The 25,511-nt window shown below is 41.8% G+C and overlaps 1 protein-coding gene across 1 annotated transcript in view; it reads right to left on the bottom strand.

Annotated features, from left to right (window-relative positions):
* Positions 1 to 25,511, bottom strand: part of sptlc2a (serine palmitoyltransferase, long chain base subunit 2a) — a 128,919-nt gene that overhangs the window by 66,794 nt on the left and 36,614 nt on the right. Inside the window, exons 3-6 of the mRNA XM_043697043.2 lie at positions 16,098 to 16,252; positions 10,254 to 10,402; positions 6,907 to 7,031; positions 4,017 to 4,110 (exon numbers count right to left, since the gene is read on the bottom strand). Of these exons, the coding sequence (XP_043552978.2) occupies positions 4,017 to 4,110; positions 6,907 to 7,031; positions 10,254 to 10,402; positions 16,098 to 16,252 (523 nt within the window). The remainder of the gene's footprint in view (positions 1 to 4,016; positions 4,111 to 6,906; positions 7,032 to 10,253; positions 10,403 to 16,097; positions 16,253 to 25,511) is intronic.

The raw sequence follows: 25,511 nt of genomic DNA, 5'->3' as shown, positions 1-25,511 counted from the left end.
TACACAAACATCCATTGATAAACAACCTCGCATTCTCATCCATGATCAGCAGTCAGTGCCCACAGAAAAGCTGGTCATTGTTATCTTAAAATGTTGAGCAAAATAAAAATGAGATTTGAAGTAAACTGCAGTTTAACGCTAATCAGTCATGCAAATCAGCCCACATTAGCTTGTCCACCAAGAAAAAAAAACACATATTGCCACATTTGCTGATAGAAAGAGGCATGCTGTAGAAATTTTTCATCTTGTCTCATCAGGACACAGGCAAGAATAAAAAATTTCAAAGGGAGCAACAAGATAAGTAAATCAGTGTGCTAACTGGTTGGGAAATTTGTTCCAATTGGTAAAGATGTTTCCATGGAGAATTTGAGGTTGGCCAGGCACTTTTCACACCTCAAATGGAAGCCTTAAGCCCAGTAATATAGGATCCTTCGCTTTTGTCTGCACAAGTCTACCTCCACTGGTGAATATTCATGTCGGGATTCCAACAGCTCCACATGCCTCAATGTTGGCTTTATCAGAAAGCTCAAATAAATCTGAACTTTTTGCATACTATGTAGACTTGATGCCAAAATAAGCTACAAAGTCATCTTCTGCGATAATGGACACCCTGATCAAATCATTACTCGCTGTGTATTGTACTTAATCTTGAATGGACCTAACATTGGACACTCTTCAGGTCAGAAACTGGCAAGCCGCCTCAAAATTACCCTGGATGGGCAAAACATCTGAAAATTTAAGAAATAGGAAAAGCTAACTGTTTTGAGCAGCTATTATGCAGTAGCAGTACAAGTGGCATCTTTTCTCAGAACGCTGCCTAAAATGGTGTCTGCCTACCTGTGATAAAGGTTTACAATATATTACAATTCTTTGGGAACTTTGATTCTCAAATTGTGATCCACTTAGCAAAGTGTGCTCATTCTTGAGCCCCATTATTTAAAGGATTGCTACAAAACTTAATCAAAGTACATAAAATCCCCAACTCACCTGTCTGATTGAATCATGCGAACAGAAAACACTGCCTAGGTTGCTGTACTCAACATGAACTATTAACTACAAATAAGTTCAGCCACGGGTAAAAAAAAACTAGCAACAACTCAATTAGTTGAAATAACCCCACTTTTAAATACATGCGCGCACACACACAAACAAAAAAAATTGGTGCTACAGGTAGAGAGAAAGAACGAGGGAAACAGTTCAATAGCACCAGTCCAAATGAAATATTTCTTAGCCTCTCCATTCACCATGTTCTTTCACAAGTCCCACAGGATAATTCAAACATCGATTACAAAGGCCCTTAACTACTGGTTAAAGGCAACAGCTTAAAGCAGCTGGTTGAATAAAATAGCTGTTTTAATCCAGGTACTTTTACTGCAGGGAGATAGAAGCACAACTTGCTTTTCCATCAATTGCTTAGAGAACCACTGCCACTCACATCACACCTACAAACTGCTTAGCTACCCAGAAGCCAGATGTCATCAGGCTGGTGACCTTTAGCATCAAAACTGCACAAACCAGCTATCTGTTGCCAGCCAAATTGCATTCAGTACACAAATCCTGACGCTATGCCATCTTATCTCTTCCCTCACTGATTACATAAAGTTGTGTAACACCAAAGTAACTTTCTTTTAATTCCTTCATTGTGTTTTTTATAAAGTCCTTTTCCTATTTAAGACTATATTAAAAATGATGAAAAATAAAATACTGCTGTCTGAACAGAGCTGAAGTGGATAAAAGATCAGTTTGAGAAACCACTGAGAGAGAACACAGTTAACGTCAGTGAGTCATATTGGACTTGAAATGTTTCTCTCTTCAGAGATAGCCAGATCTGCTGAGTTTCTTGAAAGCTACCTGGGAAATAAATGCTAAAGAGTTCACAAAGTTGAATGCCGACAATCTAACATAGATGGCCGGAGCAACAATATCAGGTTGAATTCAGTAGAAAAGATAAACTCCAGCAGATGAACATTTTTGTGTGGGGAAGCTTTCAGGCTATCATGCTTGAAAGACGTTTGAGTTATTCTTAACGGTCAGTGAGAAAAGCAAATCAGTTAGCCTGTACCTTGGGGGAAGAGATGGAGACAATTACATCTGGTGAGCATGCAGAAAACCAATGAAAGGAAATGCTTGCTAGAATTTCTTATTGAATTTACAGGTTAAATTGAGGATAGGGAATGATACTTCATTGGGTTGAGTGCATATACCTTATGGTCTCATGATACTGCTCAGAAAAGAAGGGCTGAAAGTTTTGCTGTTTATAATAATGCCTTTCAAAATTGCCAAAACTTGCCCTTTAGGTAATGAATACATTCTGTTGTTAAAGCACATGACAGCCTTGCATGCATAAGTTTAATGACTGACCAACTGACTACGATTAACAAACTGTAAAAATAAAACTTTTGTTATTAAGTCAGGTTTCACTCTGGAGTCTGACTTGTTCAGCATTATGATCAGCTAGACTCTCATCACTACCACAGTGAAAGTTTCAGTAGCGTGACACTAGGTACGTAGGCTGTATATCCCAAAGCCTGGCAGATTGCACCAGATAAAGTATCCCTTTAGTTGTCTGCAAAAGGCAGAGTACTAAACCAGCTCTTACTCACAAAACACAAACCATAATGTCCAGTATTGTGATTCTGTGGTCAGGTTTCTCCATGTCAGCATCTTGACCTGAGTGACTTGCCAACCAATCAGCAGCATTTTTGCACACTATGAGGATTGCTCCCTTTGAAATGTGCTATGCTTTGATCTGTCCTAACGAGGGCAAGATGAAAAGCTTTGACAGCATTTTTTTCAAGCAATACATAACTTCAGTACTAAAATGATTTAACTGAATAGTTGAATAGGCTTGAGCAGCTGAATGGTGTATTCATTTTTGAAAGCCACTGCTTATTCTTATGTAACTAGATTGTTGGCATTTGTAGGAAGCACAAGATTTACACAATCTGCCACTAACTTACAAATTCATTGACATATACATTTCTTTGTTTGATTTTGCTAATACATTAGCCAGATGGCAGGGATTAGTGGAACTAAGTGGCAGGAACAGGAAGCAACCAATTGCTGCATTATTCCAACCTGTTAATTGTACTTGCCCCAGAGAGCGAGAGATCGTTCTCAAACCACCTCATGAAGGGGGAGACAATGAAGTGGAAATGCCACTGGACTAGTAACCCATGTCTGGGGATATGGCAAATTGTTTTATTTGAATTCAATAAAAAATCTAGAATAAAATGGCAAACATGTAACCACGGTCATAAAAACTCATCTGTTTTCCCCTTTAGTAAAGGAAATCTGCTGTCCTTATCTGGTTTGGCCTACATGTGACTCCAGATTCTCAGCAATGTAGTTAACCCAGCTGCCCTTTGGTCATTTAGGGATGAGCAATAAATGCTGGGTTTTTAGATTAGATTAGATTACATTACAGTGTGGAAACAGGCCCTTCAGACCAACAAGTCCACACCGACCCGCCGAAGCGCAACCCACCCATACCCCTACATTTACATTTACCCCTTACCTAACACTACAGGCAATTTAGTATGGCCAATTCACCTGACCTGCACATCTTTGGACTGTGGGAGGAAACCGGAGCACCCGGAGGAAACCCACGCAGACACGGGGAGAACGTGCAAACTCCACACAGTCAGTCGCCCTGAGGCGGGAATTGAACCCGGGTCTCTGGCGCTGTGAGGCAGCAGTGTTAGCCAGCAGTGTCCATGTTTCATTACTAAATGAGTCCATTCCGCAGTACAACAAGACTTGAGGAAAATCCAGGCTTGGGCTAACAAGGGCCAGGCAATGATCATCTTTAAGAATGACTCTAAGCACTGCCTCTTGACATTCAATGGCATTACCAATTGCCTGCACAGGCGCAGGTCTAAAAACTCAAGTTTGACACTATCCAGTATGAAGCAGCCTGCCTGATTGGCACCACAGTCACAAACATTTACTCCCCATATCACTCTGTAGCAGCAATGTGCATCACTCACAAGATGCATTGCAGAAATTCCACTTACTGTTGTGCTTGAAAACTCTGATGGTTGCACCTGAAAGTCTGGCTCCAAGCACCAAGGAGGCATGGTTTAGCTCATCACTCAAAATTAGACAACCCTGAAGAGATTAAAGAAAATGTTAGAACTTCACCTTTTAAAAAAACTTCTCAACTTCTTTTGCCCATAACAAGTTTTTTCCTTTTCACTAGGATTCATTCTCCAAAATGAGTGAAGTTGGAATATAATCACATGGAGAATTGAGGGTATGAACACCCACAATTCTTGACACATTACCAATACTTAATATCCCAGGATCCTTTCCAAATGGTCTTCAATAAGCTGCCATACCACTGGTACAGCTGTACAAGATCCACAACAAAGATTGTTATGCCTCACTAATCCACTGTTGAGTGATTGTGATGTAGGGAGCGAGACAAAACTAAATTATATTCAAATATATACAAGTTTGGAATTAGTGTCACATGGTTTTTTTCTGTGCATTTGATGGGTTTAATGATCAACTTCAAGAGTGTGGTGCTGGAAAAGCACAGGTCAGGCAGCATCCGAGGAGCAGGAGAATCGATGTTTTGGACATAAGCCTTTCACCTCCTGCTCCTTGGATGCTGCCTGACCTGCTGTGCTTTTCCAGCACCACACTCTTGACTGATCTCCAGCATCTGCAGTCCTCACTTTCTCCTCAATGATTAACTTGCAAATATTCCTTTAGCCATGGTGATTTCTTTTAAACTTGGAGAAGCAGCCTCCAGGATGAATGGGTTTTTGTTTACATTAGGAGAGGTTATGAGTAGACAAGGTAAACAATCTTGTATTGAGGTTTGTGTTAGAAACACTTCGCTGGGTGTTTTTATTTAAAGCTTGGGGAAATACCATGGCTTGAAATCAGATTTTAAAAAATTTAAGCACAAAATATTGGAGATGTTGGAACTCTGACAGAAACAAAATATTGGAGAATCTCAGCAGGTCTGGCAGTAACAATGGAGAGAGGAAAAACAGTTAAATGATTCTTTAAACAGTTCAGTTCTAAAAGTAGAGAGTCATATCAGACTTGAAATATCAATTCTGTTTCTCTCTTCACAGCTGCTTCCAGAGCTGCTGAGTTCCTTACACATTTTCTACTTATTTTAAAAATTTCAGTTGGGGGCAGTTCTGCCAAAGAGATGGATGACTGAAGTGGTGTTCCCGAGAAAAGGAAGAGGCGGCCATCAGATTTTCCAGACTGCAAGTTGAAGTCACAGTTAAATCTATTAAAATGCTAGAAAGCAGTTTTTCCTGGTGTAACTGAGTACTGTAAATGCAATTTTGGATGAATGGGATTGTGCTCCTACCTCTTTCGAAATCTTTACATTTAACGTATGTAAGTGCATTAGTTGCAATGTTAATTGCTCAACCCAAATGCCACTCTGACGTATTAACACTATGTGATGTATTAACAAAGCAGGTTAGCAAAGATATCTATAGGCATAAATACACTTAATATCAATAGGTTAAAATTTTCCAGGGTGTACCTTACCCTGGAAAGTATACCATGGGCATGTTTTGCCATTTCATCCAGCATGCATAAATATTTTTATAAAAGTGTAAATGGGCAAAAAAAATTGGCACCACAATCAGTTGTAAATATGAACCCCAACTTGCTTAGCAAGCAAAATTTGTTTTCAAATGGATTCATTTCATGACTGTAAGAAGGTTTGCATCTTGTTAACACAATTCCTCCCACAGTCCAAAGATGTGCAGGTTAGGTGAACTGGCCATGCTAAAACGCCCATAGTGTTAGGTACATTGGTCAGGGGTAAATGTAGGGTAATAGATCTGGATGGATTGCTCTTCGGCGGGTCAGTGTGGACTTGTTGGGCCGAAGGGCCTGTTTCCATACTGTAGGGAATCTAATCTAACAGTTGAAACTCATGTGACACTAGTGTGGAAGAATTCAGCAATGACCAATGGAACGTAATGTTTTCTTGCTCTTCAAGTTCAACACTTAACAGCTACACTTTAAAAATTCACAGTGTATATACAAATAGTTCCAATTTCAGTACTAAAAAGACATGGTATTGTATTTAATTATGTGGTTAGCGGTGCAGAGAAGTGATGGAGGGCCACGTTTTGACAGTTCTGACAACTGAATGGGGTTGCAGGCTACTTCAAACATGTATTAAATCATGTTGTCGGCTAAACGAGTGGAACATTCCCTTCCTCAAGGGAACTACTTAGTTTTTAATGATTGTGGTGGCATGGCCAAAACACACACACTAATCCAAAAATGAAAATGTTGCCCATGTTCATTTTCACAATTTTCTACAATGAGATGAGTGGCTAAATCAGCACTATAGCCATTAAGAATACAGGACTTTGCCAGTCTTATAATCTGGAATCGTTACCATTTGTGGGAGTGTAATAATGCAGTCAGTGGCATTTCCTTCCTTTCTCACTTGAATAACGATTCAGTTACAATCAGAAAAAAGAACCACTAATAAACACAAATGGCTGAAAACACATGCTAACTGCTTCCCTAATAGCAAAGTTAAAAAACATACTGCAGCACAAGATTTGATTCTATCCAATCCCTGTAGCTGGACTCTCTGCATTCAATTTCCTATAATTAATATTAATGCAGCAATCCTTTTTTCTACTTCAGAGTGCTCAGGGTAGGGGAAGAAAATAGAGAAAGAACGAGTCAGACTTGATCTCCAACCCTGCAGAACAGTGTGCGCATATTTCAGGTGAGGATTGATTTTAGCTGCAGATAAAGCACTTCATGGTATACTGTAGTCATTCAATTGAGAAAGCAAGGAAATGCAACTGACTGAATTATTACACTCCAATACAAATTGTAATGATTTCTGGAGAGAGGTTATGGTGTAGAAATAAGTAAAGGTAAGAAAAGTGAACAAACCTTGCCAACAAGAGCAGGAATATTCATAGAGTTTGTTGCAAAGCCCATTCCAAAAGCCATGGCTGCTTCAACTCCCAAGAATCGAGCCACTAACTTTTCTAGCTCTTCATGTTTGTCTAAGTTACCTGTGAATGGAATTAATCTTAAATTTGAAATGGAAATAAATTTTAATCTTTTCAAACATTCTAATTTGCATGTCAGCACACTTAGAATAGCTGTTTATTTCATTTAAACATCAATGATAAGAGGCTCAGCTGACGTTTAACATAGAAAAGCCATGGCACAGAAAAGAGGTCATGTAACTCATTGGCCGTGCACCGGCTGAACAAAGTCAACTATTTCAATTCGACTCTCCAGTACTAGGTTGACAGCCTTCAGGTATAGATCCAAGTAGAGTGTGTGATGCTGGAAAAGCACAGCAGGTCAGGCAGCACTTGAGCAGGAGAATCGATGTTCGGGCAAAAGTCCTTCATCATGAATGAGGCTTGTGGGTTGGGGCTGAGAAATAAATGGGAAGGGGTGTGGTTGGGGTGAGGTAGTTGGAAAAGGGATAGTTGGATGAAGGTGAGGGAGAAGGTGACAGATCAAAGGGGGCAGTGATGGACGAGTCTGGAGGGCGGTGCCGAGTTGGAGGCTTGGGACTGAGACACAGATCCAAGCTCATTTTGAATGAATTCAGACTTGCTGCCTCAACCACACCAGGATTAACCAGAAAGTGATGTGCTGTTTAAAAATGTAACATCCAGAGGAAAAAAAATACAAAAAAGTAAACATCGGCTCTGGAATGGAAAATATATCAGACAGACAGATTTGCACACTAGCTTGCCGCTCTGTACAACAGTTAGCAACTAATACTGGGCACAGTAAAGAAATTTTTACTCTCTACAAAACAATGTCTATCCCTTTTAGTAGCTCAAGAATATCATAAATCAACCAACATTAACAAAAACCAGCCAGATACTCAATTACCCCAAAATGCTCTACCCTACAAAAGATGTTTTTGGCTAATTTAAATGACTGTTTTAAAATTAATGGGATTATATTTCTACCATGTTTCAAAATCTTTAGATATCTGAAATACTTTTGTCTATTTTATTTTGCTTAATAAACTCCTGCTTTATTGTTAAAACCAAGTCTGCAACATTGCACACTTCTGTTTCAGACAGACCATCTGGTTAAATCCAAACATTTATCAAGTCAGATTTCAGTCCTAGATCTGACTTGTACAGTAACTAGCACATCAGCTGGGATCATATCTCTTTACCCTCTAACCTTCAATCCCCTGCATAATCAATCCTCAAATGTTAAGATGATCTGATTTAATCAACTTTACTAAAGCATTCCACAGCGTCATAAGTCAGAGGAAAAGCAGTTTCAGCTGCTGTCCTAAATTTCTTACATTTAATCTAACCTTCTTGTTATATACATTCACTTGAAACATCTACATCTATTAGAAGGTGCTTAAATCACTTGCAGCAAATGCTTATGATTGCCTACACGACAACTGTCAGTGCACATCTAAAGTAATTCATTGGTCAAACATTTTTATGTTTGAAAACAGAAAAGACAAAAATGCCATGACTGCACATTATATAGTAGCGAAAAAACTATGTCCCATTCCATACTAGACTATTTTTAAAACAGATACTGATTTAATTTACATTTCTTAATCCAGACCAATAAGGACTGCTGCAAGTTTTGGCTGAAATACTGAAATTAGCTGCTCACAGTTAATGGTTTTCCCCATTATTCCTTTCTTTCCCATTCTTCTTTGTAGACTCCCCTGATCAAACGTTCCATTGTTAAACAGCTGTTCCTGAAAATTGTTATTGTTTACTTGAGGAGAAAGTGAGGACCGCAAAGTGTTGGAGATCAGAATTAAAAAGCACAGCCAGTCAGGTAGCATCTAAGGAGCAGGACATGTTTCGAGCATAAGCTCAAACAGGAATGTGTGCTTGTGCCTGTGCGCAGAGTGGGGGGTGGGGCCAAGGAGGCTGAGAGATAAATGGAGGGGGGGGGGGAAGAAAGTAGCTGGGAAGGTAAAACATAGAACAATACAGTGCAGAACAGGCCCTTCGGCCCTTGGTGTTGCACCGACCTGTGAAATATTCTCAGCTCGTCTCCCTATACTATCCCATCATCATCCATGTACTTACCCAAGGATTGTTTAAATCTCCCTAGGTAGCTAGAATGCAATAAGTAGACGGTGGCCGGGGGGGGGGGGTAGGTGGTCAGAGTAGAGGGTGGAGTGGATAGGTGGAAAGGAAGATGGACAGGTAGGATAGTTCAAGAGGGCAGTGCCAAGTTGGAGGATTCGATCTGGGATAAGGTGAGGGAGGGGAAATGAGGAAACTGGTGAAAATCGACATTAATTCTATATGGTTGGAGGATCCCAAGATGGAAGATGAGGTGTTCTTCCTCCAGTCGTTCGGTGGCTAGGATTTGGCAGTAGAGACAGCCCAGGACTTGTATGTCTGTTGGAGTTGGTGGGGGGGGGGGGGTGGTTGACACGGTCAGCCATAGGTCAGTGTGGTTGTTTAGCATGTGCATTCCAGAGATGTTCTGAAATGTTCCGCAAGTTGGCATCCTCTCTCCCCACTGTACAGAAGACCACATTGAGAGCAACGGACACTGTAGATGAAGTGTTTTGATGTGCAGGAAAATCACTGCTGGATGTGGAAGGATCCTTTGGGACCTTGGGTAGAGGAAACAGGAGGCGCGCATGCAGATTTTACACCTCTCGCGGCGGCAAGGGAAGATGCCAAGAGTGGGTTGGTGAGGGGCTTGGACCTAATGAGGGAGTCGCAGAGGGAATGGTCTCTGCAGAATGTTGAAAGGGGTGAGGAGGGAAATGTATCTCTGGTGGTGGGGTATGACTGGTGGTGACGGAAATGGCAGAGGATGATTTATTGTACGCGAGAATATACACTCAGTTCAGGGGGAATGCATCTCCTAAATTTATCTCCCTTTCATCATATTCACAATCAGCAAGCGCCAATAGAGGAACAACCACCATTACAGCAACATGCTTGATGTGTCAAGAATCCACATACATTTGCTCCAATGCTGCAAAACACTTGCAGTAAGCTTGCAAGTCAATGGCTGTATAATATCTCATGCCTCTCGCACATTTCTTCAAAAGGGTAATGTTTCCTCAAATACCTTAAAACATTTTATTGTCTTGAAGATGCATATAAACAGCTGTTTGATGCATGCACCTAGGAGACAAATGGAAGGTGGTGGTGGTGGGTGGGGGGTTTGCGAGTCAGTACCAGGTTCATGAAACCGTGATATTATTCCCTCCAGATTCAGTGACAAATTAAAACCTTTTATAGATTGTAACTTACCAATTTCTTGCCGTGAACTACAAACCCCAACTCCATACTGGATAGTTGCTTTAGTTGCTGCATTTGCACAGAAACCCTGGCTTTCTGCAAAGCCCAGGTAGTTGTAAGAACCCATATTGAGGACATCTTTGATGACGGTGCCAGTAAACCTAAATCAAAATAAGTCCATTTATCACATTTAGCAACCAATGCGCTAGTGAAACAAAATTAATTACAATAAAGAGTTAAACAATCATATTCAACATGGTTTGCATCAGGGTTTCTGCATCACTTAAAATATTCTAAAATCTCAGTTTTAATGTTCAATGTAAAATGCAGTGTGCTTGATGATCTTTCATCACTGGGTCTAAAATTAAAATCCAGCTTAAACTGAGCACTTCCTGCTGATTGCAATAATGATTGAGAAAGGAGTTTGAACAGTCACCATCCAGTTCCAACTTAAAAGTCTCAACATCAGGTTTATTTGGATGCACTAACTTTCGGAGTGCTGCTCTGTGCTACCACCATTCCCCTCCGAGTTTTACACTTGACTGCAAGACCAGTGGGCGGCACGGTGGCACAGTGGTTAGCACTGCTGCCTCACAGCGCCAGAGACCCGGGTTCAATTCCCGCCTCAGGCGACTGACTGTGTGGAGTTTGCACGTTCTCCCCGTGTCTGCGTGGGTTTCCTCCGGGTGCTCCGGTTTCCTCCCACAGTCCAAAAGATGTGCAGGGTCAGGTGAATTGGCCATGCTAAATTGCCCGTAGTGTTAGGTAAGTGGTAAATGTAGGGGTATGGGTGGGCTTCGCTTCGGCGGGTCGGTGTGGACTTGTTGGGCCGAAGGGCCTGTTTCCACACTGTAATGTAATCTAATCTAAATCTAAATCTAATCTAAACCAGCTCCTGACTAATCATTTTTCCTTGCACAATCTTGTTGAATTCTTCTCCTATCTCAGCTCATCTGCTACTGAAACTCACTTATGTCTGATATCTCAAAACTTTAATATTCCAAAGCATCTCTGGCTCACCACCCTACGTTTTATCCTCTGAGCTTCAGATTTGCACACATTTGCAAAATTCCTTTCATCTGTGGTCACTGAAACACTTTGGCTCCTGGTAAAGGAAAGGTCAATCTTTAAATTCTCATCCTCGTTTTGAAATTCCTCCCAAGTTGCCCTCTAACCATCTCTATAGATCTGCTCCAGCCCCATTACCCCTCTCCCTCCTCCATATCTGCACTTGTCCAATGCTGGTATCTCCAGCGGAGAAAGTGAGGTCTGCAGATGCTGGAGATCAGAGCTGAAAATGTGTTGCTGGAAAAGCGCAGCAGGTCAGGCAGCATCCAGGGAACAGGAGAATCGACGTTTCGGGCATAAGCCCTTCTTCAGGATTTCGGGCATAAGCCCTTCTTCCCCCACCTTTTAGTTGCTAGATTTCATAGTTCTAGCCCATGTGACTATTTTCTTTTTTAAAAAGCCTGTATTATTGCAGTGCAAAACAAACTACAAGGGACTGAAATCCAAGATTTCAAACCAAACTAAAACCCAAGAATTAATAATCCAAATTGAAATTAACATATACAGGTACACGATCAATAAATATAAAAATATTATATAAATAATATAAAAATAATATATAAATAATAAACACCAAAATGCTGGGGAAACTAAAGTCTGGTAACAGAGGGAGAGAGAAAAACAGTTCAGGTTTCAGTCTGATGTGACACCTACAGAACATCACAATAACTCCTGCCCTGTAAAGCATCTTGATTGACTATTTTTATTGGAAATAATCTTTGCTCCCTATAGCCAGTTGTTAAGCAAACAAAAGGTTGGCATTTCAAGGAACTGCTCCTAGAGGTAATAGCATTGACCAACATTGGTACCATATAGTTCACTAATCACAGTTATCTTGTATTAAGACCAAATCAAGAGGTGGCTTGAAAACTACTGCATTAATTTTGACGGTATTAGGCAAGAACTTTCGAAAGTTGATTGGGGGCAAATGTTCGCAGGTAAAGGGGAGGCTGGAAAATGGGAACCCTTCAGAAATGAGATAACGAGAATCCAGACAAAGTATATTCTTGTTAAGGTGAAAGGAAAGGCTGGTAGGTGTAGGGAGTGCTGGATGACTGTAGAAATTGAGGGTTTGGTTAAGAAAAAGAAGGAAACATATGTCAGGTATAGACAGGATAGATCGAGTGAATCCTTAGAAGAGTATAAAGGCAGTAGGAGTATACTTAAGAGGGAAATCAGGAGGGCAAAAAGGGGACATAAATCTATTTGCCAAAACGATCTCAAGGAGAATCGAAAGGTTTTTTTTTACAAATACATTAAGGACAAAAGGGTAACTAGGGAGAGAATAGGGCCCCTCAAAGACCAACAAGGCGCTCTTTGGGGAGCCGCAGAAAATGGGGGAAGGTACTAAATGAATATTTTGTATCAGTATTTACAATGGAAAAGGATATGGAAGATATAGAATGTGGGGAAATAGATGGTGACACCTTGAAAATTGTCCATTTACAGAGCAGGAAGTGCTGGATGTCTTGAAAAGCATAAAGGTGGATAAATGCCCAGGACCTGATCAGATGCAGCCTAGAACTCTGTGGGAAGCGAGGGATGTGATTGCTGGGCCTCTTGCTGAGATATTTGTATCATCGATAGTCACAGGTGAGGTGCCGGAGGAGCGGAGATTGGCTAAGATGGTGCCACCAATTAAGAAAAATGGTGGTAAGGACAAGCCAGGAAACTATAGACCAGTGAGCCTGACGGTGGTGGGCAAGTTGTTGGAGGGAATCCTGACGGACAGGGTGTACACTTATTTGGAAAGGCAAGGACTGATTAGGGATAGTCAACATGGCTTTGTACGTGGGAAATCATGTCTCTCAAACTTGATTGAGTTTTTTGACGTAGTAACAAAGAGGTTTGATGAGGACAAAGCAGAAGGTGTGATCTATATGGACTTCAGTAAGGCATTCGACAAGGATCCCCCCATGGGAGACTGGTTAGCAAGGTTAGATCTCATGAAATGCAAGGAGAACCAGCCATTTGGATACAGAACTGGCTCAAAGGTAGAAGACAGAGGGTGGTAGTGGAGGGTTGTTTTTCACATTAGAGGCCTGTCACCAGTGGAATGCCACAAGGATTGGTGCTAGGTCCTCTATTTTGCATCATTTACGCCAACTATTTGAATGCGAGCTTACGAGGTACAGTTAGTAAGTTTGCAGATGACACCAAAATTGGAATTGTAGTGGACAGCGAAGGTTACCTCAGAGTACAACAGGATCTTGACCAGATGGACCAATGGGCTGACAAGTGACAGATGGAGTTTAATTCAGATAAATGCGAGGTGCTGCATTTTGGGAAAGCATATCTTAGCAGGATTTACACACTTAATGGTAAGGTCCTAGGGAGTGTTGTTGAACAAAGAGACCTTGAAGTGCAGGTTCATAGCTCCCTTGATAGTGGAGTCGCAGGTAGATAGGATAGTGAAGGTGGCGTTTGGTATGTTTTCCTTTATTGGTCAGAGTATTGAGTACAGGGGTTGGGAGGTCAAGTTGCAGCTGTACAGGATATTGGTTTGGCCACTGTTGGAATATTGCATGCAATTCTGGTCTCCTTCCTATTGGAAAGATGTTGTGAAACTTGAAAGTGTTGAGAAAAGCTTTAAAAAGGACGTTGCCAGAGTTGAAGGATTTGAGCTATAGGGAGACGGTGAACAGACTAGGACTGTTTTCCCTGGAGCGCGGAGGCTGAAGGGTGACCATATAGAGGTTTACAAAACTATGAGGGGCATGGATAGGATAAATCGACAAAGTATTTTTCCTGGGGTGGGAGAGTCCAGAACTAGAGGGCATAGTTTTAGGGGGAGAGGGGAAAGATACAAGAGAGACCTAATGGGCAACCTTTTCAAACAGAGGGTGGTACAGGTATGGAATGAGCTGCCGGAGGAAGTGGTGGAGGCTGGTACAAATGCAACATTTAAGAGGCATTTGGATAGGTATATGAATAGGAAGAGTTTGAAGGGATATGGGCCAGGTGCTGGCAGGTGGGACTAGATTGGGTTGGGATATCTGGTCGGCATGAACGGGTTGGACCGAAAGGTCTGTTTTCATGCAGTACATCACTATGACGTTGACTCTAATTCCAATCACTTATAAACACAACTCCCATTCATGTTTGCCTGATAGCTTGAGCCACACAAGTATAAGCAAAAAAGCTTCATGTCTAAACATCAGCCTCTTATTTGCGAAATTAGAATCTCAATGACATTGTTCAAGGGAAGGTCTGGGAACTGCGCAGTTTGCTAACTACTCTAACCATGTTATTGAGTATGTTAGACAGCACTTCGTCCATCTGAATGAAAACTTAAGTTACAAGAGTGAATTCACTAATGCAAAGCTTAGACATTATTGCAATACCAGTGTACTTAATTATATCACAATTGATAAAGTAAGGTATAAATAACTTGCTCTTTCACTCATTTCCTTTCCCAGTGTCTAATAATGTCTCCCACAATCCATGCTCAGCTTTTACTGCCCTAGCCTATTCAGATGTTCACCCTACTTCCACCTTCATAGCGAGTACCCAGCTCCATCTCAACACAATGTGCCTGAAATCCACATTCACGTTAGTTATCTCCAAATCTTATTATAATAAAAAAATCATTACAAGATGAGGGTATCATTGGCTAGGCCAGCATTTAATACCCATCCCTAAATGCCCACAGGGCAATTAAGAGTCAACCACATTGCTGGGATTGGAGTCACATGTAGGCCCGACCAGGTAAGGATGGCAGTTTCCTTCCCTCAAGGACATTAGTGAACCAGATAGATTTTTCCAACAATTGTCAATGGATTCATGGTCATAGTCAGACTCTTAATTCCAGATTTCTTTTTCACTGAATTCAAATTCAACCATCTGTCATGGCAGGATTTGAACTCAGCTCCCCAGAACAATATCTGTGTCTCTTGATTAACAGTACCATGAGGCCACTGCATTCCCCAAAATCTTGACTACGAATATCAGTTTGAAACAATTCGATGTTCCTTTACTGGTCAGAGTGAGTAAATACAGGTGTTGGGAGGTCATGTTGAGGCTGTACAAGGACATTGGTTAGGCCACTTTTGGAATATTGCATGCAATTTTGGTCTCCTTCCTAGTAGAAGGATGTCGTGAAACTTGAAAGGATTCAGAAATGATTTCTATGACTATGTTTGCAGATTCAGGCCAGTGTACACAATCCAAGGTGACACACCAGAATAGTACTAAGTACTGTATTTTTGGTGGTAATTTTTCTTACTGCCATGCTCCCCGCCCCGCAGTAGTCTCTTTTGCCCTGAAGCAGATCCCACTACTACAGCCAACCCATCACATTTCCAACTACCTTGTCCCCCAGCACATCACCCCCTCCCCCCACCTCACCATTTACTTCTCAGCCCCCTTGGGCCACCCCCTCATTCCTGAAGAGCTTATGCTCGAAATGCTGACTCCTGCTCTTCAGATGCTGCCTGACCAGCTGTGCTTTTCCAGCACCAGATTCTGATCTCCAGCATCTACAGTCCTCACTTTCTCCTAAAGTACCAATGCTCGGTTCCTGAACAAGAGGTTAAACATCACTGAGTTTCATAGATAACTGCACAGCCAAGGTAAGCAAAGCATCCGAAAAGTCCTTCTGCCAACTCACTAGCTGACTGTTGTTAGTTGTTCAAATCTCATTGTGTTTAAGTGCCACATTTCAAGCACAATTTTTGTGGTGAAAAGGGTATACGAATCTACCACAAATATCAGCTAGCAAACAGCAAGTTGGGTCATTAACCCGGAACAGGAGTAGTCGGTACATTAGTTTTAGATGGAGTGACTTACTTGAATGTCCAGTTGTAGTCATGAGAAACCCTCTCCATTACATCGAACTTTGCCCCAGGGACACTGCAGATAGGCCGGTTCCAGCTGTCTCGAATCCTCATGTACAGGTTTCTGGTGTAGAAATTTTCAAAGTCTTGGTACAATGGTACAAAATCCTACAAAAGGATAATTTAGAATTATTCCAAGTTTATTTTATTGTATATCTGAAAGTCTAGAAGTGAAAATTCTAATCATGCCAGAATTCAGTGCTTCCAATTTAGAATACAGAAAAATGGTAATTAACAACACGCATCTACATAATGAACAAAACAAATGGTGCCTCCAGTTTGGTTAGGACCAATTTTGGAGCTTAAGCATCTGCTGAAGAAGGACATCGAAACATTTAGGCAACATATATAAGTTTGAGACTCAGCAACAAATGACCTGGATACTGAAGTCACCAACTTTCATTGCAAACTTAAGTGTTCTTTGTGCAATGCTATTCTGTTGCAGATAATGAGCAATATTGTCTATGCCCCTGAGCAATGATACTGCAGCATTTTCTTCCAAGACATAAATCACTTTGAAATGCAATTATGGAGACAATGTTATCCTTAATTACAAAAAAAATTTAAAGGTAGAATTCAGCAAAAAAGTTATATAATCACAACTGTTCCAACAATTTATCTCTCCATAAAATCCTTAATGCAACGAAAAATTCCAAAACAGGAGGGGAATAGTATAAACAAAGTGGGCCACACAAGTAATGCCAAGGAATGTCTTAAAGAAGAAAAGCAATACCTTAAAGGAGGAAAGCAAAGTAGAAGCAGTACTCCAGGCCAGAGGGGCAAGGCATCAGAAGCCACAGGCAGCAACGATGAGACTAAAATCAGGGATGGTCAAGAAACCAAATTAGATCAGCATGAGAATCTTGGAGGGCTGTGCGGCCAGAGATTAGACATAGGGAGGAGCAAGACCACTGAAGGATGAGGCTTTTAAAATTGAAACATTGCTTGATCAAGAATGGACAGGAATGAAAACTGTGTGCGCCTTAAACATTTTGAATGACTTCAAATTTACAGAAAATAGAACATGGGACACCAGTCAGGAGTGCATTGGAATAGTCCAAAACTAGAGCCGACAAATGAGAATATTAAAAATAGAGCTGAGGTAGGGGTCAAATCAGGCAGTCTTTATAGTGGCATAAATCAGATCACAAATATGCGAATGGACTAGTTAAGCTGATTATCTCCAGACAGGGAGAGGGAGTCAGTATTTAGTGAATAAAATTTGCAGCAGGGACCAAAATTGATGATTTAAATCTTTATCGGACAAAAGTTCTGCCTAACAGGATATCTAACAAGTAATTTGACAGTTTAACCAAAAGGTGGTGAAGTAGATATGAAAATTAATACTCTGCTTTTGGATTATATCAGAGATAAGACCCAAAGTTGGATTTACAGAGGTCACTAGGGATAATGATGCAGAAACAGAAGAGATGCCATTGCAAGTGATTCCAGGACAGCACAATGGCTCAGTGGTTAGCACTGCTGCCTCACCATGCCAGGGTCCTAGGTTTGATTCCAGGCTTGGGCACCTGTCTGTGTGGAGTTTGCACATTCCCCCCATGTCTGCATGGGTTTCCTTTGGGTACTCCAGTTTCCTCCCACGTTCCAAAGATGTGCAGGTCAGGTAAATTGGCTATGCTAAATTTTCCATAGTTGTTAGGTGCATTAGTCGGGGGGGGGGGTGGGTTACTCTTCGGAGGGTCGGTTTGGACTTGTTGGGCCGAAGGGCCTGTCTCCACACTGTAGGGAATCTAATCTAATCTAAAACAAGATAGTTAAGAGCGGAACTAAACAAGAGCAGTTTTGTCCATGAAACAACAGTGGAGGCGCATTGGAGGGGGTGGCATGGTCAATTGTAACAGGACTAGATAATTTGAGGAGGAGGATTTTTTTTTTTGTTAAGGATTGTTCTAGAGACTTTCCACAACAGATCAGTTTTTTTTGCCTCCAATTCAAATAAATGCAAATAGTTCATTAACCTGCAACTTTCCAAAAATGAAGGATGAATAGATTTGCTGCAACTGTTAAAATGTCAATGTGTGTATTCTTTCCTAATGAAGTTATCAATGCCATTTAGTTCAGTGACCATTTCCGAGAGCTCATTTAATTGAAACGGTTTGAGCATTTTAGACAGAACTAACTTCTGGCTGAATGCTCAGGAATGTTTGCACTGCAGGTGGTCTCTCTGCACCAGTTACTCATAACACATTTCTGGAGTTTAAAAGTGCAGCTCAGAGATGGAATTTGTAATGTGTGTCACCCATCCGATCATTTTCATCTGAAATCTCCAGCTAAATAAGTTTCAACAATGGCTATACACTTATTACAGTCAACTTTTATTTCATGTCTGTGTGGCTAACTTTTAAACTGGCAACTATTAATTATTCTGTAAGATCATTCCTACCTTGGAGTAAGATTAGCATAATCTGATGCCATCAAGTATAACATAAAAATACAAAATAGAAGTAGACCATATGCCCAGATTCTGTCACGCCATTCAATAAGAGCTGGCTGAACTTTGTTTTCTCATTGTTCCCACTAACCCAACAAGATTTTTCTAACCAACAAAAACATCTTAAAAATAAAATTCCACAACCCTGTCTGCACCACAAAGTCAGGGAGTTCCAAAGTGTCTCAACACAAAAATAATCTTACCAAAAAGATCAAATTATGGAACAGTGCTCCCTAGTTCTAGATTGATGCACAAGAGGAAACATCCAGATCACATCACTTTGTGAAGGCAATTCAGCATCTTACACACTTCAAGTCATCTTTCACTCTTTTACACTCTGATGGAAAGAAGCCCAAACTGATCCAAACTATCCTCATGAGACAACCTATTCAACCCAGGTATCAACCTAGCCAACCTCCTCAGAACTGCCTTTAATGCATTTACTTCCTTCCTTAAAAACAAGAAACCAAACAGCACACAGCATTTAAACTGTGGGCTCACCAACGTCCCATATAACTGAAACATAACATCCCTACTTCCCTCGCAAAGGATTGCATCCATTAACCTTCTGGATTACATGTTTTATGTGAATATTAGGCTTTCTGACTCATACACCAGAACATCAGGCCTTCTGCAGTCTAAATTCTACAGAAATTTTTGTTTAATACTTTAATTTTCCTGCTAAAGTCAATGACTTCACATCTTCCCACATTATATTGTCAGATTTCTGCTACTCACAACCTATATCTGTTTGCATCCTCATTTTCTTCACACCTTACTCAAGAATGTATTGATGCAAATGATACACAGAAGATTCTGACTGCAGTCTCGGATATGAAGATAGGGCAAGCATGAGAAGAATAGTAAGCACAATAGAAGGGAATTAGTCTGAACAAAAATCTATCCAGTGAAATTACAACTTATATTGCAGGGGGCCTGCCCATAAAAGTTCATTCAGTGGGGCTTAAGGTGGTTGAGGAAACACCTACTTAAATTTTATTTGTTTACAAATATGCTCAATACAAAAAATGAAAATAGTGAAAACAGTAAACCAAGCAATGCCTTTAATTTTCAACTTTTTTCACACCTTACAATGACCTAACATTGTATAGCAGAAGCATTGCAAAAGGTTACGGGTTAGTCCCTGAAATTCCAGTAACATTTTTCTGCTTAAGTGCCATCTTTGGATGAGTGCACTATCTGGACAAATCACTCAACAAGTTTCTCACACTGTGCTGCACTGCAAAACCCTGAGCAGGGGTAGAGATATTCATTCGACTCCATAGGGAGAATCTCCTTTCCCTTTCTTGTTACATTTTGCTCATTTCTTTGTTCTCCTTCAAAAAAATGCGAGTTGGCTTTCTGGCAGTTTTGTCAGCCTCATTCTGTGTCTTGACATTCACAATGCAATATGGCTTCTTGCACTAAGAGACAGCTTTCAGTGCCATTGACAGACCATAGTGACACATCCCTTGCTATATTGGTAAGATCCTAGGGAGTGTTGCTGACAGAGACACCTTGGAATGCAGGTTTATAGCTCCTTGCAAGTAGAGTCACAGGTTGATAGGATAGTGAAGACAGCATTTGGTATGCTTTCCTTTATTGGTCAGAGCATTGAGTACAGGAGTTGGGAAGTCATTTGCCGCTGTACAGGACATTGGTTAGGCCACTGATGGAATACTGCATGCAATTCTGGTCTCCTTCCTATTGGAAAGATGTTGTGAAACTTGAAAGGATTCAGAAAAGATTTACAAGGATGTTGCCAGGGTCAGAAGGTTTGAGCTACAGGCAGAGACTGAATAGGCTAGGGCGGTTTTCCCTGGAGCGTCAGAGACTGAGGGGTGACCTACTAGACATTTATAAAAATCATGAAGGGCATGGATAGGGTAAAGAGACAAAGTCTTTGCCCTGGGGTGGGGTAATCCAGAATTAGAGGGCATAGGTTTAGTAGAGGGGAAAGATAAAAAACAACTATAATAGGGGCAACGTTTTCTCGCTGAGGGTGGTGCATGTGGGGAATGGGCTGCCAGAGGAAGTGGTGGAGGTTGATACAATTGCAACATTTAAAACAGCATCTGGATGGGTATATGAATAGGAAGGATTTAGAGGGATATGGGCTTGTGCTGGGAGGTGGGACTACATTGGATTGGGATATCTAGTTGGCTTGGACAAGTTGGACTGAAGTTTCTGTTTCCGTGCTGTACATCTATAACATCATATAGTCATAACAGAGAACAATACAGCACAGGAACAGGCCCTTCGGCCCTCCAAGCATGTGCCTAAAGTTTGACCTGCCATACTAAACCAGTTTTCACTTTCAAGATTCATATCCCTCTATTCCTTTCCTATTCATGTTTTCATCCAGGTGCTTCCACTACTTCCTCTGGCAACACATTCCAGACACACTTCATCTTTTGTGCGAAACACTTGCCTCGCACATCTCTTAATTACTTTCCCCATTGCACCTTGAACCCATGTCCCTTAGTTGTTGACTCCTTCACCCTGGGGAAATAACTTCATACTTTCCACTATCAATGCCATTCACAACCTATCAGGTTGCCCTCAACCTCCTGCACTCCAGTGAAAACAAACCCAGTCTATCCAATCTTCATTTGTCGCTAACATCTCCCACAGAGAGTCATAGAGTCAGAGATGTACAGCATGGAAACAGACTCTTCAGTCCAACCCGTCCATGCCGACAGATATCCCAACCCAATCTAGTCCCACCTGCCAGCACCAGGCCCATATCCCTCCAAACCCTTCCTATTCATACACCCATCCAAATGCCTCTTAAATGTTGCAATTGTACCAGCCTCCACCACATCCTCTGGCAGCTCATTCCATGCACGTACCACCCTCTGCGTGAAAAGGTTGCCCCTTAGGTCTCTTTTATATCTTTCCCCTCTCACCCTAAACCTATGCCCTCTAGTTCTGGACTCCCCGATTCCAGGGAAAAGACTTTGTCTATTTATCCTATCCATGACCCTCAATTTTGTAAACCTCTATAAGGTCACCCCTCAGCCTCCAATGCTCCAGGGAAAACAGCCCCAGCCTGTTCAGCCTCTCCCTGTAGCTCAGATCCTCCAACCTTGGCAACATCCTTGTAAATCTTTTCTGAACCCTTTCAGGTTTCACAACATCTTTCCGATAGGAAGGAGACCAGAATTGCACACAATATTCCAACAGCTGCCTGACCAATGTCCTGTACAGCCACAACATGACCTCCCAATTCCTATACTCAATAATCTGACCAATAAAGGAAAGCATACCAAACGCCTTCTTCACTGTCATATCTACCTGCGACTCCACTTCAAGGAGCTATGAACCTGCACTCCAAGGTCTCTTTGTTCAGCAACACTCCCTCGGACCTTAGCAGGACTTATACACTTAATGGTAAGATTTGCTTTCCCAAAATGCAGCACCTCTCATTTATCTGAATTAAACTCCATCTGCCACTTCTCAGCCCATTGGCCCATCTGGTCCAGATCCTGTTGTAATCGGAGGTAACCCTCTTCGCTGTCCACTACACCTCCAATTTTGGTGTCATCTGCAAACTTACTAACTGTACCTCTTATGCTCGCATGCAAATCATTTATGTAAATGACAAAAAGTAGAGGGCCCAGCACTGATCCTTGTGGCACTCCACTGGTCACAGGCCTCCAATCTGAAAAACAACCCACCACCACCCTGTCTTCTACCCTTGAGCCAGTTCTCGATCCAAATGGCTCATTCTCCCTGTATTCCATGAGATCTAACCTTGCTAATCAGTCTTCCATGGGGAACCTTGTCAAACGCCTTACTGAAGTCCATATAGACCACATCTACTGCTCTGCCCTCAATCTTCTTTGCTCCTTCTTCAAAAAACTCAATCAAGTTTGAGAGACATGATTTCCCACGCACAAAGCCATGTTGACGATCCCGAATCAGTCCTTGCCTTTCCAAATACATGTACATCCTGTCCCTCAGGATTCCCTCCAACAACTTGCCCACCACCGAGGTCAGGCTCACCAGTCTATACTTCCCTGGCTTGTCTTTATCGCCCTCTTTAAACAATGGCACCACGTTTGCCGACCACCAGTCTTCCGGCACCTCACCTGTGACTATCGATAATACAAGTATCTCAGCAAGAGGCCAGCAATCACTCCCCTCGCTTCCCACAGAGTTCTAGGCTACATCTGATCAGGCCCTGGGGATTTATCCACTTTTAACCAGCACTTCCTCCTCTGTAATCTGGACATTTTGCAAGATGTCACCATCTATTTCCCTACAGTCTATATCTTCCATTTCCTTTTCCACAGTAAATACTGATACAAAATACTCATTTAGTATCTCCCCCATTTTCTGTGGCTCCACACAAAGGCTGCCTTGCTGATCTTTGAGGGGCCCTATTCTCTCCCTAGTTACCCTTTTGCCCTTAATATATTTGTAAAAACCCTTTGGATTCTCCTTAATTCTATTTGCCAAAGCTATCTCATGTCCCCGTTTTGCCCTCCCGATTTCCCTCTTAAGTATACTCATACTTTCTTTATACTCGAAGGATTCACTCAATCTACCCTGTCTATACCTGACATATGCTTCCTTCTTTTTCTTAACCAAACCCTCAATTTCTTTAGTCATCTAGCATTCCCTATACCTACCAGCCTTCCCTTTCACCCTGACAGGAATATACTTTCTTTGGATTAGTGTTCTCATTTCTGAAGGCTTCCCATTTTCCAGTTGTCCCTTTACCTGTGAACATCTGACTCCAATCAGCTTTCGAAAGTTCTGGCCTAATACCGTCAAAATTGGCCTTTCGCCAATTTAGAACTTCAACTTTTAGATCTGGTCTATCCTTTTCCATCACTATTTCAAAGTGAATAGAATTATGGTTGCTGGCCCCAAAATGCTCCCCCACTGACACCTCAGTCACTTGCCCTGCCTTATTTCCCAAGAGTAGGTCAAGTTTTACACCTTTTCTAGTAGGTACATCCACATACTGAATCAGAAAATGGTCTTGGTACACACTTAAGAAATTCCTCTCGGGGGATCCAAGATGGCGGCGACCCAGTAAGACTGAGTCTATAGTGCTCCTCCCAAGACTTGGGCACAGTGGGTCACCTACCCCCTACCAAGCTCACCAAATCATTTATAAATCATTTATAATAGTTTAGTAACTCAATTAGTTGTGTAATATTACATTTAAACAACTTAATCCTAAGTTAAAATGACTAAAGGGAAGGGAGCCCGCAGCTCTCAGCAAGCAGGAATCCCTCCCCCACACTCTCCAGCTGCAGCAGAGGCATCCACAGCCGCCCCGGGGGACTTACCAACAGTAACAAACCTTGCAGAAATGCTTTCCAAGCTTGACTCGAAGATCGATGCTTTTATCGTCGAATCCAGAAATCGTTGGGAGTCGCTCTCGGCCGCGCTGCAGAAGCACGACCGTGAGATTGAAGAAATTCAACGCTGAGTCGGAGGGGCGGAGCTAAAGGCCGCGACCTCGGAGACAACCGCTCAATCGGCCGTGGATCAGGTCCGGACTCTCGAGCAGCGAGTCCGGACCTTGGAAAATCATATTGACGACCTCGATAATCGAGGTCGCCGAAAAAATATTCGTTTGCTGGGCCTTCCCGAACGGGAAGAGGAAGGCCAGCTTACAGCATTCCTGGAGCAGTGGCTGCCACAACTTTTAAATCTGCAAGCTGGATCAGGCCAGGTAAGGGTGGAATGGGCCTACCGGGTAGCAATACGCGGGCTCGGCTCGAACCAGCGCCCACGCCCGGTCCTGTTCCGGCTGCAGAGCTACAGGGAGAGGCAGATACTCCTAGAAGCCTCTAGAAATCTCGGAAAAGACCCCCAAGCTATGATCTACAAAGGATCCAAGATCATGCTATTTCAGGACTTTTCCCCGGCTCTGGTTCGAAAGAGGAAGGCATTCGACAAGGTGAAGAAGCGTTTAAGGGACTTAAATGTTCAGTACTCCTTACGCTACCCAGTGATGTTACGCTTTAACCATGAAGGATCCGTATATAACTTTGGATCACCAGAAAAGGCTAAGGAATTCTTGGACTCTCTTAGATAAACTGTAGGACATAATGGATGTTGGTCTGCCTTCTCCCCCCCCCCCCCCCCCCCGCTTTGGTTTATATCCCCTCCCTTTTTTTTTCTTACCTTACTGCTTAATATTATCATGGGGGGTGGGGAGAGGGATTTGATTTTCTCCCCCCCCCCCCTTGGAGTTGTTTTCTGTTATTATTTTATGTATATATGAGGGATGTACGTATATGTGTATGTGTATGTATATATATGTATATATATATAAGCTGGGGGATTTGGTTAATGTTGGTGGGGGGAGGTGGTTACCTTATTTGATTTTACCTCTGTCTTTAGGAGCGGGGTTGTTTTTCCCTTCGTTATTTTGTATTATCATATTTAATTATTATTTGTTGAAGTGGTAATTTTATAGTTATATGTTTATATATGGTATTAACATTACCAAATATACCCAGGTGTTGGTATGGGTGGGGGTGGGGTGCTCACTGTTAACTCTAGCTTTGTATTATATTTGAATTCTCCTCATTTTATTGAGGAGTGCCTGGGTCAAGGGTGGGGCATTGGTTGGGAGAGGATATGAGGGACTTTTGGAGAGGAAGTGACGCCCCCTGGGAACAAGGGGGAAAGTCTCCACTTAGATACATTTTATATTTTTTTTATTTAGAAATAGTTTTTTACTGTATTGTTGTGGGTGTATTAAAGAGGCTTTATTTTTGTAAATTTTACATGTTCCACGCTCGGGATGTTCTGGATAGGGTTCCCCCTCCCGAAGGGGTCTCGGATTGGCCCAGAGGATTATGGTTGATCAGTCGGTTAAGTGGTGCACCTGGAATGTCAAGGGGAGTAATTCGCCACTTAAAAGGAAGAAAATATTATCAAATC

Source organism: Chiloscyllium plagiosum, unplaced genomic scaffold (assembly GCF_037043375.1).
Source record: "Chiloscyllium plagiosum isolate Xiang-an unplaced genomic scaffold, Cpla_swu_hap1 HiC_scaffold_8, whole genome shotgun sequence".
NCBI lineage: Eukaryota > Metazoa > Chordata > Chondrichthyes > Orectolobiformes > Hemiscylliidae > Chiloscyllium > Chiloscyllium plagiosum.
Note: the sequence above shows the minus strand (reverse complement) of the source record. Positions and strands in the feature narration are given on the sequence as shown.